The 21,258-nt window shown below is 39.0% G+C and overlaps 1 protein-coding gene across 1 annotated transcript in view; it reads right to left on the minus strand.

Annotated features, from left to right (window-relative positions):
- The window catches only part of ADGRG2 (adhesion G protein-coupled receptor G2), a 107,738-nt gene that overhangs the window by 18,647 nt on the left and 67,833 nt on the right, over positions 1 to 21,258 (minus strand). The window contains exons 7-17 of the mRNA XM_075999297.1: positions 21,192 to 21,230; positions 19,246 to 19,287; positions 16,956 to 17,009; positions 13,955 to 14,010; positions 12,986 to 13,041; positions 10,481 to 10,520; positions 9,983 to 10,020; positions 8,670 to 8,764; positions 7,616 to 7,682; positions 2,538 to 2,926; positions 56 to 221 (exon numbers count right to left, since the gene is read on the minus strand). Of these exons, the coding sequence (XP_075855412.1) occupies positions 56 to 221; positions 2,538 to 2,926; positions 7,616 to 7,682; positions 8,670 to 8,764; positions 9,983 to 10,020; positions 10,481 to 10,520; positions 12,986 to 13,041; positions 13,955 to 14,010; positions 16,956 to 17,009; positions 19,246 to 19,287; positions 21,192 to 21,230 (1,042 nt within the window). The remainder of the gene's footprint in view (positions 1 to 55; positions 222 to 2,537; positions 2,927 to 7,615; positions 7,683 to 8,669; positions 8,765 to 9,982; positions 10,021 to 10,480; positions 10,521 to 12,985; positions 13,042 to 13,954; positions 14,011 to 16,955; positions 17,010 to 19,245; positions 19,288 to 21,191; positions 21,231 to 21,258) is intronic.

Genomic DNA, 21,258 nt, shown 5'->3' on the forward strand with positions numbered 1-21,258 from the left:
ATCTTCATCATTTGAGGGTCCCCTCTCACTACCACTTCAGTTTGCCAAGTCGTACCTTTGAGCCACAGGGGCTAGCACGGCGGGTGGGGAACGAAGAAGTCTGCTGACTTGGTTTATCATTTCTCCTGCAAGGTTAGGCTCCAAGCTCCCTAAGGACAGAGACTTCTCCATCTGGGCCACTTGGCTCTCGAGATCATAAATACTGCTGGTGTCGACAATGTCTATATCAAAGAGCCAAATCATTTTATGAACACACAATGGAAATGTCATTAATAAAGATAAACATACATAGACTTTATGACCTGACAAACTCACTTCTAGGCATTTGCCCCAGAGAAATGAAAATATATGTCTTAAGAAGACTTGTTCATGAATGTTTAGAGTGGTCTTATTCCTAATAGTCCTAAACCAGAAACGACTCAAATGTCTATCAACTGGAGAATGGATAAACAAGCTGTGGTACGTCCATACAGTAAGATATCATTCAATTTTATCAGGCATTAATGACCAAAACATGCAACATAGATGGATCTCCAATTTTCCAATACATTATGCTAAGTGAAAGAAGCCAAACTCAAAAAGCCACATACTGTGTGATTCTCTTCATATGGTGTTCTAGAAAAATCAAAACTATAGGGAAATAAAACAGATCAGTAGTGGCTGGGGTGAGGGGTAGGGGGTAGGTGTTGACTTGAACGGGACACGAGGGAACTTTGGGGTAGTAGAAAAGTTATATATCTTGATTATGATGGTGGATGCAGGACAGTGGGTGTCTATTCAACTGCATAGAACTGTAAAAATTTCATTTGTCCATAAAACTGGATAAATTTTACTGTATATAAATTATACTTCAATAAAGCTAGCTAAAAAATGTAAAAGCACATCCGTGTAGTATATATTCACGTAAACAAAAGTATACTTGTATGTAACTTATATCATGTGTACAGGATTTTATGTGGATCACTAGAAGCTCTTTCGTGAAAAAGAGATTATTGTGAGATTGGCAGCTGGAGTAACACCTGTGAGTCTGACTTGTAATAGTGTTTTTAATTGGGAAACAGTGATACAAACCTGTCTTTAACAACAAACAACTCTTATTTTCACCACCTAACATCCTAGTTCTTATTTTGCATATTCCCTTCTAATCTTACCCATGTATATTTATGCCGTTAATAAACATGCTGTGCAAACTATTTGTTGCTGGGCTATCTTGACTTCACATCAAGACTTGAAAAATGCCCCTAGGTTTCTGGATAGCCGTTCTAATGACTTACATGGTTGCATAATATTCTTTGTGTTGAGGCAGCCCATCTTATTTAAGCATTCCTCTCTTCTGCAATACTTAAGTTTTATCTACTTTTTAGCTACCAGGTAACACCCCAATCTGCATCTTTTATGCATATGTCACTTTGCTTCTGTTGTCCCAGGAGTGGAAGTCCAGGTGCCAGAGGCCACCTTGCTGGGTTTTTTGCATAGCCTATTATGAGGTTGATTCTAAGGGTCAATGGCATCTTAGGCCCAGCCTCATGAACTTCAACTGGACTTTAGTTTTCATCAGCCATCGAACCTTCCCTTGACTAGAGCCCCAGTGATTTTATAATTTGGCCTGAAATATTTATTTTTGTAAAAAAAGTTATTGAAGAGAGAGCAGTGTAAATTTGAAGAAGTAGCAAGTCATTTGGCAGAAGCTCCAAATCTCCTGGGGATGCTGGCACCATGGCAGAGGAGGTGGGGACCACAACTTGAGCTCCAATCTAATGTCATCAGAAAAAAATTGGTTTTGCTTCCCACCGCCCAAATTCTCAAGGAAGACCTGCTTCTTATGCATGGCCTTGAAACTCCAGAGAATCCAGATGTCTCTCTGCCTCTTTTCCTCTTCCCTTTATTTCTGTCCCGCTAAGCCTACTTTGGGGCTGGGAGCCCTCTGTGGTTTTCACTCTCTTGTACACCTTTGTTCTCAACCTAGTGCAGTTAGTGTTTTTATTTCGATCTTTTTGTGGAACAGGCTGAATCAGCAGGAGCCAAGTGGCTTGTCCCCAGATCACACTGCCTGTGAGGGCCCGTGAAGACACAAGCCTAGGTCTTCCAAATGTCTGTCCCCTCCCATGGCTACCCTGGCTCAGCCGCAGCTTCGGTACTGTGTAACTGACTGATTTTCAAAAACACCAATTTTTTTTTTTTTTTTTTTTTGCTTACTGTCTAAATGGAGCTCCTGTGTTTAATAGATGAAAAATTTTCTCTTCAGAATGTTGAAAACAATGACCTGACAACCTTCGGTAGGAGAAAGAAACCTATGGAATAACCATTTCAATAAAATCACATCTGTGCTTGCCGCTTAGAGCTATTTATCTGCCATGTTGGTCAAAACAATCAAACTCAGCCACGGCTATGTTCTATGAATGCCTAAAGGAAAGTTCTAGAAATCAAGCAAACATCGTTTTTTTAAAAAGGAGCCGTGTGGCCTTATCACAGATGTCTTGATTTGCAGGCTAGCAGCTAAAATTCAAGTAGCCAAAATTCCATAACCTCATATTTACCTGTTGTGCCAGGAGGTGCGGTGGTGGTCACATTCGCAGGGGCCATCGTGGTGGGAGAGGAAAGTGAGGCTTTCGCAGACAGCGGAGTGTGCAAAGGATGGGTTTGGGGTGTAGGGGAAGAGACAGTTCCAAACTGGGGGTGCACATCAATGGTATGGCTGGAAGCTACAGCAGCTGAAGGCTGGGGAGAAGGGGGGTCAATCTCCCTTGTTGGAGATGGAACCTTGTGGGTCACAGATCGGTGATCTAGGGGCTCAGCCAAAGAGAAGGCATTGGGGACCTGGGGAAGAACAGTGGGCTGAGGCACAACTGGGATGGATTCTCTGGAAGGAGAAAATGGCAGGCCGTGTTGATGGTCAGCAGGACAGACAACAGGATCCTGTAGATCACTGAAGGAATGAACCAGAGAGATGCATGTGAGACACTGCCAAGCTGATGTGGTTATTGACGGGGTTAAGTCAGGGTCCTGCCACTTCCTGCCTCTGCCATTTCACACTGTCTGTGCACCTGCCACTGCTCCCCTGCCCCTGTCCACTCCCACCACCTACTTTCTGGGAGAGGAATTAGTAAGGAGGGATGCTCGCCTATGAATCCCCACTTCCGGTTCACCAGTTCACCACTGCTCTGGGCTCCATGCCTTACCATGTATCAGTCAATCGATGGGATGTTCTCTGAGCTCCTGCGGGAGGGGAGCTGTTAAATGCTCCATGACCCAACTGGTTTCCATACACTACGAATCTGTCTTAGTCAACTTTCTATTGCTGTAGCCTGGCACAATGGTAACTGGCATATAGTAAGTGACCAAGAAATGTTGGTTGAATGAAAAAGTAAATCAAGCTGGGGCCAAAGTGGTGGTCCTCAGCTTGTACATCAACTATGTCCTCAAGGTTGCTTTAGCTCAGTGGTTCTTAACCTTGGCTGTGCATGAGAACTACCCAGACAGCTTGTTAAAATATATACTTTATATAGATTTCTATAGCCTATTCCACAGTGTCTCATTCAGTTGGTCTTGGGATGAGGTATGGGATTCCCAGGCATGTGTATTTTCTAAACCCCTTGGTGATTTTCATGGGCATCAGAGGTTGAGAAGAACTCACCTACTATCTGGCAAAAGATCATCTGTGTTGGTGGTCTTGGGGGAGAAGCAACTAGAGGGGACAACTTATTGTTGAAGCCACTGATGGATCTAGTTTTAGATGGAGACTTAGCACACCAATGAGAATGTGTTCTTAGAGCTTTTCTTGGGTGAGAGGAGGGAGGAATATTATATCAAGGGGCCTAAGGCAAGTCACGTTCCTAAAAAGAAAAGTAATCTTAGTCTAGTCTGGCTGGGCCCTTGGTACCCCCTGAGGTTCAGGGCAGCAGTGAAGACACAGGGTGTCAGACAATCAGAAAGATCATGAGTCCAAAAGCATTGACTTGGGCTTCAGCTCTTGCTACTCCTGCGGACAATTCACTCCATTCCCTAAATCGTATGCTATAGCAACCCATCAGGCCAAGTTGCGGTCAAGGTGCTTTATGAAGTGTAAATTAAATTGTTGTCAGAGTATCTGGGAACCTGCAGAAGCCACACCCCAACATGGGCTCCCATTTACTAGGCTCAACTATGAAGAGGTTGTCTGATATTCCTCCTGTCACTTATGCTAGTCGCGGTCCCCCATCTACCATGGGGTACACAGGAAGCAGCAGAGCAGTGGTAGGCAATGCCAGCCATGCATTAGGAAACCCAGAGCACTTTAGCGCCAGTGCCTGGGCTCCCACTCCAAACCAGCTAACCTGGAATCTCTGGCAGTAAGCACAGGCAGCAGTATTCTTTTTTTTTTTTAATTGAGATGGGGTCTTACTCTGTAGCCCTGGCTAGAGTACAGTGGCACAATCATAGCTCACTGCAACCTCTAATTCCTGGGCTCAAGAGAAACTCCCACCTCAGCCTCCCAAGTAGCTGGGACTACAAGCCCAAACCACCACATCTGGTTAATTTTTAAATTTTGTGTAGGGATGGGGCCTCACTATGCTGACCAGGCTGGTTTCGAACTCTTGGCCTCAAGAGATTCTCCCACCCTGGCCTCCCAAAGTGCTGGGATTACAGGTGTGTGCCACCGCACCTGCACGTCTTCATTTTACTATGCTTCTTTACTGAGGTGTAGCTTACATATACTAAAGTGTACTAACCTCTAATCTTATAGTTAGAGCTTGATGAATTTTTATACATGTATAGACCTATATAATCACCACCCAGATGAAAACATAGAGCATTTCCAGCACCCCAGAAGACCACATTGACACATCAGCATATTTTAAAAGTTCCCCAGATATTTCTAATGCACAGCCAATCTGAAGAACCAATATATTAGACAGATTTGCAGTGATCCTCTAATTCTAGCCCAGTGGTTCTCAAACTTGGCTGCACATTAGAATCATCTCACCTGGGAGTTTTTCAAAACCAGAAGCTCATGCTGCATCCCAGACCGATCTCTGAGGGTGAGAGGCAGGCATCAATGTTTTTTAACATGTTTCAGATGATTCCAACCTGTGGCCAGGGTTGCGAACCACAGCACTGCTCTACAGTCTAGGCTCTCAATACTCAAAGTAGGTCCGTGAACCAGCAGCACTGGCTTCACCAGGGAAGCTAGTTAGAAATGTTGAATCTTGAATGTGGTCACACAGCTAGTTAAAGCACAGAGCCCTAGCCAGATGCCAGTTTGCACATTCTGCCCTCTTTTCTATGTCCTGCTTCTTCCTGACATTTCTTTGAATTCACAGTCATCAGGGGTCAGTGGGGCTGCCTCAAAGGGCAATGGTCTTTTGATTCAATCCCAGTGCTTCCAGAAATTCTATCCTCCAAATGGGGCTCGCTCAACCTTCTAGCTTAAAAGGGCATGTTAAGCTTAATGGGGCATGTTACTCCTTACTTTTTATTGCAGAAAATGCCACAAATCCTTAAGTAAAGACTTTTAACTATTCCTTAGGGTCCAATGTTTTAATATATTCCAGAAATTTGGCCCACACAAGGCAGACAGACTACACCTAGCCTTCTGTTCCCATCTAAGAAGCTTCACAATTATAAAAAAACAAAAAGAAAAAGTAAAAAATAAAATACTCATCATGCCAGCAAGCAGGTGAATCATTGGGAACTACTGTGAACATTTTCATTCATTTCCTTCCTGTTTTTTCTATGTTTATTTTTATATACCTGTGATCACAGCATACATGACTTTCAGAGTCTTCTATTTTGGAGCATCCATCTCCCAGTTTCCCTCCATTGAAGCAATAATTTTAAGGCAGTAATTCTTTTTTTTCATATTTAAGAAATATAATGTTGAGACAATCCTATTATTTAATATACATTCTATATTCAAGTGGCCCTAGTCCTTCCAGTAATATCTGTTATAGCTTAATTTTTTTCAATCCAGTTTCCAATACATGATCACACATTGATTTAGTCTCTCTAGTCTTCTTTGATCTGAAAGTGTTCCTAAGTCTCTCCTGAGAATTCTTAACTTTGGTTGCCCATTAGAATCATGAGAAGGACTTTTAAAACCCTTAACGCCTGGGCTATGTCCGAGGATCAGTGAAATCAGAGTCTCTGAGGGTGGTGACCAGGAATCAGTATTTTCTTCTTTTATTTGAACTAACTTTAGACTTACAGAAATACTGCAGAACCAATACGAAGAGTTCGGTATACCCCTCTCCCAGCTTCTCTCAATGTTAGCATCTAATATCCAGAATTAGAGCCAAACAACTATCAAAATTCGTATGGGACAAAGGTGGCATCTCAAACCACTGGGGAATAGGTAGATTTTTAAAGACATGGTAATGGGACTACTGACAAACATTTGCAAGAAGGTAAAATTAGACCCAAATCTTGCCCCATACATAAGAATAAGCTCCAAGCGGATCTAAATGTGAAAAATGAAACCACGCAGGTACTAGAAAAACACAAGGGTGAATTCCTCTATATCCTGGGTATAGGGAAAAGGCTTTCTAACTATACTTCCAAATCCATGGGCGATATAAGAAAAGACTGGCATGGCTGGGCCTGGTGGCTCATGCCTGTAATCCCAGCATTTTGGGATGCTGAGTTGGGAGGATTGCTTGAGGCCAGGAGTTCAAGACCAGCCTGGGCAACTTAGCAAGACCCCCATCTCTAAAAAAATATATATTTTTAAAAATCAGTTGGGTATGGTGGTACACTCTTGTAGTCCCAGCTACTTGGGAGGCTGAGGTAGGAGGATCACTTGAGCCCAGGAGTTCAAGGCTGCAGTGAGCTATGATTGTGCCATTGTACTCTGGCCTGGGTGATACAGTGAGATTCTGTCTCAAAAAAAAAAAAAAAAGAAAAGAAAAGAAAAGAAAAGAAAAGAAAAGAAAAGAAAAGAAAAGAAAAGAAAAGAAAAGAAAGGAAAGGAAAGGAAAGGAAAGGAAAAGAAAAGAAAAGAAAAGGAAGAAAAGACTGGTAAATCTAGCCACATAAAAATTTTTAAATTTGCATCACAAAAACATGATAAACAATGTCAAAAGACAACTGACAAACTGGGAGAATATTTACAATATATACCACAGAGCTAATATCCACAATATATAAAGTCCTCTTAAAATTGATCAAGTATCCATTAGAAAAGACGAGGAAAAAACATGAACACATAATTCACAAAAAGATACAAAAATAGTTCCCAAATAGATGAAAAAATATTCAGACTCAGCCTTGTGTGTGTGTATGTGTCCCAATAAAATAGGCTCAGTCTTAATAAGACAAGTGCTAATTAAAGTAATACTGAGATACCATTTTCTTGCCTATCAGACTGGCAGAAATTTTTTAAAATGACAAAGCATTTCGTTGGTAAGTCTGTGAAGAGTCAGGATCTTTTTACTGTCTCCTAGGTGATTCTAATGTGCAGCCAAGTTCGCAAACCTTTGATTTAAGGCAATGGCCCACGTGGACACTTCATACAGCAGAAAACTGTGCATGAAAGCCTTTCTTCACTACTGAAATCCCCAAACCCTTTAGCCAGCAAGGTGATTAAACGTTATTATTATATTTTTTTTTTAGGAAAAGGAACAGTATGTTTGCCACCTACCACTGCAGCTTTTCCAAGTCTTCCGGGGAGGAAGGGCAGGGTGTCCTGACAGAACAGCAGCAGTGTTCTGGGGGAGACAAAAGGACAAGGAAGAAGAAAATGCGTGTTAAAAAGAATAAGGCAAGGTGGAAGCCCAGATCTATGAAGTATTACAGTTCTTACGCTGGCTGCATGTTAAAGAGCGATTGTCTAAAACAGGCAATAAAATTAATTAGATGCCATTATGTTGACAATTATATACTGTATACATAGTGGGTGCTCAAAAATATTTATTGAGTGAAATTTTTGGTTATGGGCATGCAGTGTCAATCACTGTTCAGCAAGGCCTAAGAGGAATTCAGAAGTAAACCTCTTGGAGGACATTACGTTAAATGAAATAAGCCAGGCACAGAAAGACAACTACTGCATGATCTCACTCATATGTGGGAGCTCAAATAGTCGACCTCACAGAAACAGAGACTGACATGGTACTTGCCAGGGGCTGAGGGGGTGGGGGATTAGGGAGATGTTGGCCAAAGGACAAAAAATTTCAGTTAGACAGGAGGAATAAGTTCAAAAGATCGCTCGTACAACATGATGACTACAGTAAACAATATATTGTACACTTGAAAATTGCTAAGGGAGTAGATTTTAAATGTTCTCACCACCAAAGAAGTGATGAGTATGTGAGGTAATGCATATGTTAAATAGCTTAATTTAGCTATTCCACAATGTATACCAAAATATCATGTTGTACGCCATAAATATATACAGTTTATTTGTCATTTTTTAAAAAAAGGTAGACATATCCCAATAGCAATCCATCAAACAATGCAAACAGAATTTTCTCTCTCAGTAGGGTTTGTTTTATCATGTTTTCAAATATGATATATTGAAGTTTTATTAGAAAGCAGGAAAAATAACCTAGGGCTCTCTGGAAATTGCCCCAGGACAAAGGAGTCAAAACAGAAAGCCATAACATATGTAAATTTATTAATTCTATTTTCAATTAAAAAAATAACACATCAAAAGTCACATGAAGATGAACCCCGCAATAAGGATAGAGATGACTCACCCATTGGTCGAATCTTTACTCTTTTCAAAGCAACCAATACAGCACATACATTTGTTGTCTTATTCAGTTTTACCGTGAAAGTACAATTTAATGTGCTGTAAAGAGAAATATATATAATCAGAAACCTACCTGTACATTTGTAATTGCTTTTGCAGACTTAAGAGTGAGGAAAGGGCACAGTGACACTGTAAACTTGCAGTGCCACCCCAATAAGACTGTAAACACCCATTTACAGTGGTCTGAACTTTATCCAAAGGACTTGACACTAAGAGACATTAATAGAGGTTCACATTCACAGAGGTTGCAAACCAGAGACCTTCTCGCCACACACAGCTACTGGTTCATTTTGCCTCCCCATGATGGACAGGCAGGGGTGAAACTTCTCAATTGCAAAGGCAAGCACCTTGCCATCTATGGTCGTTCCCACCTCCCTCCACATCTGGCCACTGGCTTGGTGTCTACAGGCATTTGCGTTCCATCATGAAAGCCTTTTCACATACCGACCTAGATGAACCTCAAGGTCTCTTAAATCCAAAATTTCTCTGGCAATTCAATCTAGATCATCGGATACCTTAGATTTTAAGACATTTTCTCTGTTTCTACTTTAGCCTTGGTTTAGGTGGAAAAAAATGTAATGTTGCAAATAACGAAAAGAGGTAAGTGAAATGAACTAAATACATATAATGGATATGGGTTCAACGTAGAATTTTATGGACTACTTGCCCTTATTTGTACCAATGAATAGTGTGATGAGTGATAATTGTCATTTTCTAGGACTTGACTCTCACCGAATGCTCAGGGTTCAGATAGTGAGATTATTGCCCCATAAGACACGGGGTTTATGCAGCTAAGAGAGCCAATGGATACAATTTAAAATGATAATCTGTATAACCCCGGATGATTGTTGGACAATCTCTGATTCACCCCTGCATGTACTTTTTAATTTCTTTGTTTCTTTTTCTTTCCAATCTTTTCCTCCCCCCTCTCCTTCTCCCAAGTTCCATATTATGTTCCTTCATTTCTGTCTGGCCTTCACCCTGCCTGGACCACTGTGGTTACATTTCTTGGTTACATTGGTGGCTGTCAGGGCTAAGGTAAATGGCCCGACACCGCACACTCCTCTGTGCTTCCTAAAGAAATGTGACAGAGAGATCAGTGTTTGCAAGAGTAAAAATATTTAAATCCCAAATTTCACTAATATGTATTTATTTTAGAGGAACCCCCTGAATTTGTAATTTAACTAGGTCTCCTTAAGACTTGTATTCCTCACAAATGAAGAAATGATATTTATAAAAGTATTAAAAATGGCTGACCTTTGGGCCTCTGCCGTAGCACACACTATAAAATAAGTCTGAAACAAAGAAACACAAATATATGCACATGTTACTTTTACAGTTGGAAATGTCAGAAAAGACGACCCATGGCTAATCATAGAATTTTAGAACCACAAGAACCCCTAGGGATCATCCAATTCACAATCCTACCAGATTCCCAACATATTGTCAAAGCTATTCAGGCCTTGGATACCTCCAGTGTCAGAGAGATCACTACTACACAAGGGAGCTCATTCTCCTGGAGTTTATATTTTAAGAAATTTTTGGTTTTACATGAAGGAAAATCTACCTCCTTGTAGTATCTTACTTATTGCTCCTGGTTCTGATTTTTCGAATAACAGAACTAGTCCATTCACTCTTTCACACAATAAATTTGGGGGAACTTGAATACCCATTTCCCCAGGAATGTAGAACTCCATGCTTTCCCCCAAATAATAACAGTAATTATAAACAAGGTACAGGGTGTGCTATGATTACCTCACTTAGAGTTTGTAGGGTTTTGTTGAGCTCAGATCGTCTGTTAATAAAATGAGAGGAATTGACATTAAGGAGACCATGAAATTCAAAACAAGTTAGATTTTCAGCAATTAAATCAAGCACATGGTATTCATTGCTTACAGTGTTCACTTTGAAGAAACACAGGGTATAATAAGAGATTCCTATGTGGCAAAAATAAATTATTTATACGACAAGGGAAACTATCCAGACAGGCGCTGTATAAGTTCTAGCCAAGAGCAAGATATAAATTATGGCTGAACAATCTTGTTATTCATTAGGCTACTGCAACCTCCAGCCAGCTTCCCCTGGCATAGGGCCAGAACAAGAGCCCGCCTGAGGTAAAACTTTCTGAGAGGGGCAAGCCACTCACCCTGGGGACCCTGTGCCTCTGATTTCTTCCTCATTCCCTCTCCAACTGACCCAGCCTGACCATTCTTGCCCTTCCCAGTCCTGCCCTCCCCTCACAACTCCCCTCTAGAAATTTCTTATTCCTTTCCTCCAATCTTACTCCAATAACACTTTAGTTTCTTCAAAGTGGCAGAGCTTCACATGAAGTTAGGATGAAAGAAATGTAGCTGAAGAATTCACTCTAAGGCAGGAGCTCTCAACCAGGGGGAGGCTCTGCCCCCAGGGGCTATTTGACACTATCTAGAGACATTTGGGGTTGCTATATTGGGGAGGGTGCTGCAGGCATCTAGTGGGTAGAGGCCAGGGATGCTGCTAAACACCCTACCACATCCAGGACAGCCCCCACAGCAAAGAATGATGAGGCCCAAAATGTCAATAGTGCCAAAGTTGAAAGACCCTGCTCCAAGGAATGGTGGCACCAGGCAGGGTCTGGAGGAAGAAGAGAAGGACCATGGCAGTAGTCACCTAGCTCCTCAAATCGGCAGGAGCCACTACTCCATAACTGTACTCAGAGGTCACCTTCTTTCTGGAAGTTTCCCTGTCCCCTCCAGTCAGGTCTAACTGGTCCACCTGCTCTATATTCAGATACTTAGAACATTTCTTGGTACCCTAAACATGCCACCTTCGGTGTAGGGTCTGTACTGTATTGTTACCAGTTGTTTGCATCCTGTGTTTTCCCCACCAGACTCTAAAGCCCTGCTTCTCAAAATTGGCCTCATCTTGGAACCACCTGGGGTGCATTAAAAAGTACCCATGCCCAGGTCTCAGCCCCCAAATACTGATTTAATTGTTATGGAGTATGCTGGGGTACTGGAGTTTTGAAAGTTTTGAAAGCTCCCCAGGTGATTTTTAATATGCACAGAGAGATGAGAACCACTGCTCTAGATTTGGTTTCCCATCTCAGAAAGTTGGGTTTATCCCTCTTTGGATCCCTGAGGCCCAGCACATAGTAGGTGCTCAATAAATGCTTGGTGACCTTAAATGAACTCAGCTCTATTTCTAGTGTAGTAATTAAGATTATTGACTCAGAAGGTATGCTAATTTGTGTTCTAGTTGTAAATTTGTGAGGTTTGTTTTAAAAATGTATCCTCTATTATTGCCCATCTAAAGTTTGAAATCCTTGCAGGGCACTGATACCCTCTGCTTTTCATGTCATATATATAACTTGGAATAGTTAGGAAAGCTGCATTTTCATCAGGAGGTCAAAGAATAGACATAAAGGACATGAGTAACACCCCGCCCCAATTCCAGTTCTCATTAAACTTTTTACCATCTATAAACTCAGTGGGCCCTAGGGGTGTTTGATATCCACCAAGTGGAATGGTAGTTTCTCTCTGCCTAGGCATTGCCAAATCATCAGAAGCAGCCAGGTCAAAATGCTATTATAATTTGAAAACACCCATAAGAAGAGCTTCTTGTTTTGGTTTGTTTTTATCTAGGAAAGGTTTTTTTTTTTTTTTTTTTTTTCAGTGTCATCACAGATACCAGAGTGAGTTTAGTTCAAAAGTTTACAACAATCTCATTTGTGAGGTAGTAGCAATGTTGAGAGCAGACAAACTTCATCTCTGATGCTGCTTCCCTGCCACAAGGGCTGAGATATGAAGTTGTCCCTAGAAGTGATAGTCAGAGATGGCCATTGGGGTGGCTGACACTTTGACCTATTGTCTAACTGAGGGCATCTGTCAGTAATGCATTTCTCATGGTCTGTGCTTGTCCCTAAAAGCCAAGGTCTACTTAACAAAGCCCTCCCTCTGACTTTTGAACTGATGCTTCATGAAAGTGTGAACAAATCATAAACATGGAGTCCTACCTTGAATTCTTCTTTCGCCCATGCTGGATGCCAAATCATATTAAAACTCAAATACCAATTTAAAGGAAGCTGTTATGCATCAAAGAGAATAGCCTCATGGGGATATTAGTTAATGACAGGTGACTATGGTTAGTTTGCAAGGAAGTCACCCAATTAGGTCTAGAACCTTTGGGTCTGTGTCTCAGTTTTCATAAGCAAAGATGGCCCAACACGTATTTTTCCATAGTTGATGTCTGAAGGTTTAAATTAAACAGCGGATTACTCACTTCAATTCACTTAGAGACAGGACTCCAGTTAAGGTGTCATTAGTTATCTCTCGATTCTGTTAAAAGCACAAAATCATTAAGAATACAACAGACATTGTTTTGTCTTGTTTTTTACACTCTCTAACAAGAAGTTGTTCTTTAGCGTTGTTGGCTACCCAAAGAACTACACCTCAAAGACTGAATCCTAACTGCATGGAATATTGTCTATCAAATGATCAAATTGCAGTTACTTTGACAAAGGAGGGAGGGAAAAAATGGTTCTCGAAAGTTAATCCATATTGGCTGAGCCAGTTTTTCTTTATCTTTTCTTTTTAAAAAAACATTCTAAGTCAGCAGCTCTGATTTTCCAATTTCTGTCTTTCTTCATTTCAAGGATTCCCCCGCTAAAGAACACTATTAAAGCTCTCACTATGAAAGGTACCAGATTTAAGTAACAGAGCCCAATTTAAAAAGGGAAACTTGATAGCAGCCATCACTGCATTTCTAGCAACTAGCTCATTGCCTGGCACCTAATAGGTGCTCAGAAATATTCACTGAATGAACAAACCACGTTTGGCTGGAATCCTTTAAACCAATTTAGGTTATGGGTGTATCCAAACCCCCGTGCGGTGAACAGGATCAGATTCAGAAGATTATTCTTAGATTCAACACATATATTTCTTGTTGCTAGGAGTTTCTAATATAATTTTAAATTTTAATTGGTAATAAAATTGCATCATATTAACATTCTTATTCAGTAGCAAACCTAGTGAAAACTACAATATGTTAATTATTAATAAAATATCATGATTACTATGAACTTAAGCCCTCAGCACAAAGCTAGGGATTCCATAACACATATTTTATTTAAGTTTGGGCATAAAAGTAAATATGCCAAAAATCATAAATAATCTGAACCTTAAACAAATCTTTAAATATTCATGCATTCATCTTTTAAGATTGTAATATAAAAAAATCTTTAAAACCTACCAGGGTAACGTTGCTTTCTTCATCATATTGAAACATTATCTCACCTCTAAAAAATACTAAAAACAAATTTTCAAAAAAATTTGAGACTTGCACTTTACAGCTTGTGGATTAATACAACATAAAACGATTATCAAATTACTTTATAAATGGTTTCATCAAATTATTTGTTTTTATTCACATTTACTCTCTATCAGGAAGTTAGACAATGGTTATCGATATAATTTTCAGAAAATAAGAACTACAAATTTTATGTGAGAATTGAGAAAGAGAGAAAATTTGTCCCTTTGTTAAGGAATTTGATCCTTACATGCTTCTTGTCAGAACTTTGTTTCCCTTAAAGATGCTAAATGGGAGGACTATGGCTCTAATGTGAACTTTTTAAAAAAATCTTTTTAAGTTGTTATATTTGCAGTTACATAGATAAGGGAGAGAGGGAAAACGAGGTTCTCAGCAGTTAAGCAACCTTATGGAAGTGTATTTATTCTGTGCCAGTTTTCTTGTTTTGTTCTGTTTTTATAAAAAATACAGCTACTGAATGCAATGTCATTCCTAGGAACAAAGTTGAGACTTGGCTTTGAAACCTGAATAGTGTGTGGAGAGCAATTTTCCTTAGTGAACAACTCACTGTGGCTCTCACTCCAGAAATGCCAGAAAACCCTGTTCTTAAAATGCTCACTTTGGAAATACTGAACTCAATTTCAGTCAATCTGTTTCCTGCAGGATATGACCCCAGGTCCTTTGACTCGATCTGGAAACAAATAAAATAGTGACCCCTAAACAGAAGTACATGGTGTAACTTCATAATCTATAGGGGCCAAAAACTGGCCTCCAGAGCAATGGGGCAAGGGTGGCATACAAACTAGAACAGGGTTCAGCCAATGTTTTTGGTGATAGATCAGATAGCAAATATTTGAGTTTTTGTGGGCCATAAGTCCTCTGTTGCAACCACTCAACTCTGCTGTTGTAGCATGAAAACTTCCACAGCCAATATATAAATGAATGGACAAGGCTGTGTGTCAATAAAACTTTATTTACAAAAACAGACCATCTTTTACTGCACCCCAAAGTACAAATGATTCCCATAGTCATGTACCCAAGGGTCCACTTCCACTTAAAAATGGCTGACAAAGCCCCTAAACTAGTGATTAACATGATCTATTTCAGCAACTTTTCTACTGAGAACCTCACCATATGGATACTGAAATTTCAATTAATATAGTATATAATTTAAAATAAAGATACTTGATATCTGCATATAATTACTTATCTATATTTTAGCTTTTAAATGCCTATTTAGATTGTTTGTGTGTATGCGTGAGCCAACACCCATAATTTCTCTCCCTCGAATTCTTATTTAGTGCATGTTGAGTTTCATAAATGTGCTGGGAGCACAGTGGTAGTAGAGCAACTAGGAAACCACCACCTTTTGACCCTCAGCCTAACTCTTGGTCAGCTCCCAGTTTCTTCACCAGCCTCTATTCCCTTAATAAATCCAGATTGGAACCTGCAAGAAGTGAAGGTTTCTAGCTCTGGCAGGATATCATGTGATTTCTGGTGCCAAAAGAGTTAGTTCCCTGATGAGGTTGTTTTCACCAGGCACTAAAACAAATGGTCAATTCAGTCACTTAATTGGGGAAAACATTACTCCAACCAGCTTTCTGGCATCTGTTATTCAAGATGACCAGGTTTTTTTGTTTTGTTTTGTTTTTTTAACTCCATGCTCGATTTTCAAACAGTTATCAAACATCATGTAGACACAACACTGAACTAGACATTAGTCACCAGCCCAAGGCATAGATGAAGCACAAAAATAATGACATTATGAGGAATTTGGTAAAGGGAAGGGTCAGAGAAGAGGGAGAGAGGGGCAGGAGGAAAAGAGAAGTGATAGTTATATAATATATGAAAATGAAATGTATCCAACACTTTTTTTTCTTTAATCAAAACCAGCTAATATTTCCCTCCTATATTCTACCTGGAGCATAATATCCGCAGGAAGCTCAGATGAGCAAATCTCACATTCACACAATAGAAAGTGGAGAACATTCTCTAAATAGGATGTTTTCTTGTTTTCTAATCTAGCCAACCTTAATTTATTTTACTTTAAATTGTAATCTATATTTTCTAAACAAATTGCTAAACTGCTAAAAGAGATAGAATAAAAGAAAACATTCCTATAATGATTGCTTATTACTGAAGTCACACTAAGACTTTAATATCATAAAATACCTTGTCACCTTCCTCTTCTCTCTTTCCATGATCTCCTGGCCAGTTCTGTCCTGCCACACCATATTTTTCTGTTTTTCACATTTGCTTTCATTGGTTTTAACAAGGAAAGGAGCCCAGAGAGCCAAACCAACGTGAGAAAAGTGGTTGTTTCATTCCTTCTGGCTCGTGGCAGAAGGGAAAACATTCCCATTTCAAAAATAGCATGTTCTCAAGAGATTTCCATCTCAATTTTTACAAAATAGTGGATAATCTCAGTTAGAGATGGCAAAATACACTATGGACACTACTGGAATTAGTAGCCAACTAATCGAGGTGTATGTGAGGTTTCAACATTCAACAAGTTAATTTGTCTTATTCTTAGCAAAAGGCAACATCCTATTTCTAAGCTAGAATACTTAAGGTCCTTGGAAAAGCTGGAGGGATTTATATATAAGTGACTTTCAATAATTATTAATTTCATTATTATTTATCTTCATGAATTAACTCTAAAGGTATTAGTTATGGATTTAAAGTTATAATAAAAATATTTGTTGTAGAACTTCATGAATCATATTAAGGAAGTTAATCCATCTTCTCACTAGGCAACGGGAAGATAATTTCAACAAGATCTAAAATTTGCTTTTGTTTTTATTAGGAATGCTTAGTAAACAGGTGGCATGAAAAGAGACAGATCAGAGAGGTACACATCACATATTCAAGAGGAAAAAAAACAAACCGGTTTTCTCTATGGAGCAAATTTATCTGGTAATGTGTAATGTACACAAGAACTAACCTGAGTCATTGCAAATAGATGACAAATTGCAGATATTTTTCTGGAGCTTGACCCCTGCAAAGAAAACACAACCCAGCCAGTTAAGCATGTCAACACCTGCACTTACATACTACATCGTCAAGAAAATCCACAAATTTAGGCATCAAACATGGACCCAAAATATCATAAGCTGGATATAATTGGCTGGATGAATTCCAAAAAGACTAAAGGAATCAGAGTTTTCATTTCTCAGTTGGTCAGCTATGGAACTTAATTCTTTACTAATCTTTAGTGTGTCTCTGACTCCTACCTACTCTCCCAATTAACCCCTCTCCTGTCCATCTAAACAGCACCATAAATACAAGTCAATTACAGAGACTACAGATGAAATAGCCCTTAATCATAGATCCTCCTTCCTTTCTCAGGTAGGGGAGCCCATGAACACACTAATGTGAATCCTAGCGCTTTATGTAAATGTATGTATGAAATAACATTGATGTCATGATATCATTTCATGGGAAAAAACTACAAAATTGAAAACATATTTGCTGAGCACCTACCATATTCTACAGGTTTGGGGAGGTTCCAGATATAGACCCTGCCCTCAAGGAGCTTACAATCTAGTGTAGTGAGTGGCATTGGCCAGTAAACAAAGATTATTTTGTATTTACTTTTTGATGAAGGCAAAATGGAGTGGTGGCCAGGACAACAGACCACACAGTCATACAAGAGGCAGAGATGAATGGCAGATGAAATGAAGCCTGTTAGAGCAAAAACCTTTGTACATATTAACCTGAGAAACACTTTCTCTGTTGGTGAAAGGGGAAGGACATCTTTTCTTTGATTTGAAAAGCTCAAGGTTTACTCCTCTAAGAATCTTTCCTTCATTAATTGCATCCTTTTGGCAAAGCATAAGAAATCCATAGTAAATGGGAGGGGCAAATGCTGACAATGTATTATGCAAACTGCCAAGGGACAAAGCTTGGTATATTAAGAAATATTGTGGTCTCCTTGTCAGGTCTCGTTTGGTCAGAATAATGTATGCAATGCCCACTGGCTAGTTTATTTCCATTGCACATTACAAGTCTTTAGTTCGTTACTATGAGAAAACTAGTTTGGACACAAACTAAAATTATAATTTGAGTTAGTGCATGTGATATGGTTTCTGCCAGTACGATTCACTGGCAGATAGGCATCATGCTTTAGCTAAGAGTTTTGATTTTGTGAGCAAACTGAATTTCAGTGCCAAAAGTTACCTGACATGTAGATTTCTATATTGTTTCACGGGAATGTTACCCACAACAAAAGAGAAAGATTTCATTTTAAATATACTTGCTTATAGATACAACTTACTATAACATATACACTACGCAAGTATTATATAATATATAGGCAATGGGTAGGAATGCTTTAAATGTCCTTTAAGCCACTGGTCTATTGCTTGCTAAGCTTTTCATTTCACCATCTTACATCTTTTTCTAAATTTTAGCTGCACTTCCATTTCTAGCGATGTGTGTCTTCTTGCTGCTCATTCATACTGAGAATTTTCTTTCCTGTTGCTAGGGCTCTTATCTGTAATCTCCTCCAAGTACATGGCCACAGGCCATTCCTTAAACTACAAGATAGAAAACTGTCTGTAAAGGGTCAGATAGTAAATATTTTAGGCGTTGTGGGTCATCCAGTCTCTGTTGCAACTACTCAATTCTACTGTTCTAGGGAGAGGGAAAGTAACCATAGAAAATATGAAAACAAATGGACATGAAGTGTTCCAATAAAACTTTATTTACAAAAAGAGACAGTGGGCCAGATTTGGCCCATTGGCAGTAGTTTGCCAAACCTTGCTTGATATCAATCAGAAGCCTCTGTTGAGCATGTCTTGTGTGCCTAGTCTTGCATCAGGAACTTAAAAGTATATCTTTTCTTTGATTTAACTCTTCCATTAAATTGCATCCTGTTTATAAACTCATTAGCACCAGCCCTCTATCTCTCATGCCTCTTAACCATGTCAGAAATACTTGTGTAATCATTGTCTTTATCTGCATGGATGTTCATATTAGTTTTCTATTTGGTTGCCTTGTCTTCCCCCATAGACTAGAAGATTCTTGAAGGTGGATACTGTGTCTGATCATTATTACATAGCTCCAAACACTAGTACAACTTCAGGTACCCAGTGCATAAACATCTATTCATTAAGAACAGATTTTATTTTTAAAAGTTAGGAAAAAAGAGAGAGAAATCATAAACACCAGCCATTTGTTTAATTTTACTTTAATTATAAAAAGAAAGTCTTGATATTGATAATAAGTCATACCTGATGCATTGAAGGTTTTTACTATAGTGATTTTAGTTTTTTCTGCAAAGAAGCAATTTAAATATTAGAGCAGAATTGTTGCTTGTTTTTAAAAAACAATTTGCCATGAGTATCATTGTAGTGAAATGCTAAGAAAATCACACCGTTGACGCCTTTAAGACAACTATCAGTCATCTCAGCAACAGAATAAATGAAAATTACATACACGGATCATGTAGCATTGGCATAGGGTGGGTCTGAGAGTTGGAGTCCCATGTTTACCCAGTTAGATCACACCCATTACACAACCCACTGCTTGTGTAATTCTATTTCAGTTTCCATGCACTGTTGCTAGACAAATGAATGTGGACTGATACTTCAGATATGTAGAAATAAGTCACTATCAGGACCTTCAGGTGATAAGTTGTAAAGAGCAGGTGATTCAGAGTGCTAAAATTCAGAGGGCTAAAATATTACTACTATACAATCCAGTGTCCTGCTATCTTCTTTAGGAGTTAATACAATACTAACCCCATTGTATTGATAGATAAAACTATTCTCAGGGAGGTCAAGACCATCCACCTACAGTCACACAAGCCCACAGCAGAACCAGGACTGTGCAAAGTCAGTGACTCATAGGCAAATATTAACATGCTCTGAAGAAGCAAACTTTAGAAATATTTTCCTGACACACTTTGGGGACAGAGCCCATGGTTCATTTTCCCAGATAATGGAGAACCAGGTCCAGAAATCTTTGCTGGAAAGATGGCCAGCTAGAAGAGGCTGCGTTCAGAGCATGCATTTACAAAGAAGCTCTGTCTCCTAGGGTGGATGGACAAATTCTAAAGAAATGACCAAGCTCAGAGCTTGGAGACACACTTAATGATAACTTTATACTGACCATTTTTGAAACCTCATTTGTGTGTGTGTTATTGATGAGTTTCTGTTTCAAAGTGTGACCCATGGGCAATGATTGGTGGCAATTACAGAAGCTGATAGGATTTTGCATTAAGAATCGTTTAAATATATTATTTTGTTTGCCCTGACATTTTCCTTTCCAGAGCAAACAGAACACAACTGCGAAATAAACTCATTTTAGTAACTAAAGTGTTTTTTGGGGAAAATGCTCAGCTTCACTTATAATCAAGAATGAAAAATAAAATCTAAGGAATGGAGAGGAAGATTTAATAGTATACAACATAGTCTCAGCAATGGGACAGTGACACAGACATTCTCATCCACTGCTGACAGGTACATTGCTGGGTACAACCTTTCTAGAAGGTAATTGGGCAGTAGGTATCAAGGGCCTTAAAATATTCATACTGCTGACTCATTATATCCAGTCCTTGGAATGTATCCTATAGAAATTAGGGATAAATGCAAAGATGTTGGCACCAGGATGTTCATCACAACAATTTCTATTAAAAACATAGAAACAACTTTAATGTCGAACATATGGTACACAATGAAATATTACAAAGTCATTAATAATAAGGGACACTGGAAAATACTTCCAATTTAATATTAAGTCAAAAGAGCAAAACATAAAAATCTATGTAAATGATGACATTTTGCAAAGGATGCATACATAAAGCATATGTATATAAATATATGTATATGTGATACTGAATCAAAATATACCAAATATTAATAGCAAAAATCTTAGGAAAGTAACATTAAAGATGATTTCTATGTTCTTCTTTGTATTTCTCTATATTCTCCATTTTTCATGAGCTAATATGTATCACTATTATAATTAAGAAAAGAATAAATGTTATTTTAAATGGACTGCTAGGGCCATAATAGTTTGGAAGTTTGGGAACATGGTGACAACAGAATAAATTGTTGAAGGCACAGGAAAGTGGGCAAGGAGACAAAGGAACTTAGTAACCCGTAGACCACACAAGTGAGAAATTCAAGAGGCCACAGAAGAGAAGCCATTACATTTAGAAATCACTTGATGTTACCTGTTTTGTTTAAAGTAGATAATACGCTTGAAGTAGCATCTGAAATAAAATAATACAAATTAGCGTT

Source organism: Microcebus murinus, chromosome X (assembly GCF_040939455.1).
Source record: "Microcebus murinus isolate Inina chromosome X, M.murinus_Inina_mat1.0, whole genome shotgun sequence".
Classification (NCBI taxonomy): Eukaryota; Metazoa; Chordata; class Mammalia; order Primates; family Cheirogaleidae; genus Microcebus; species Microcebus murinus.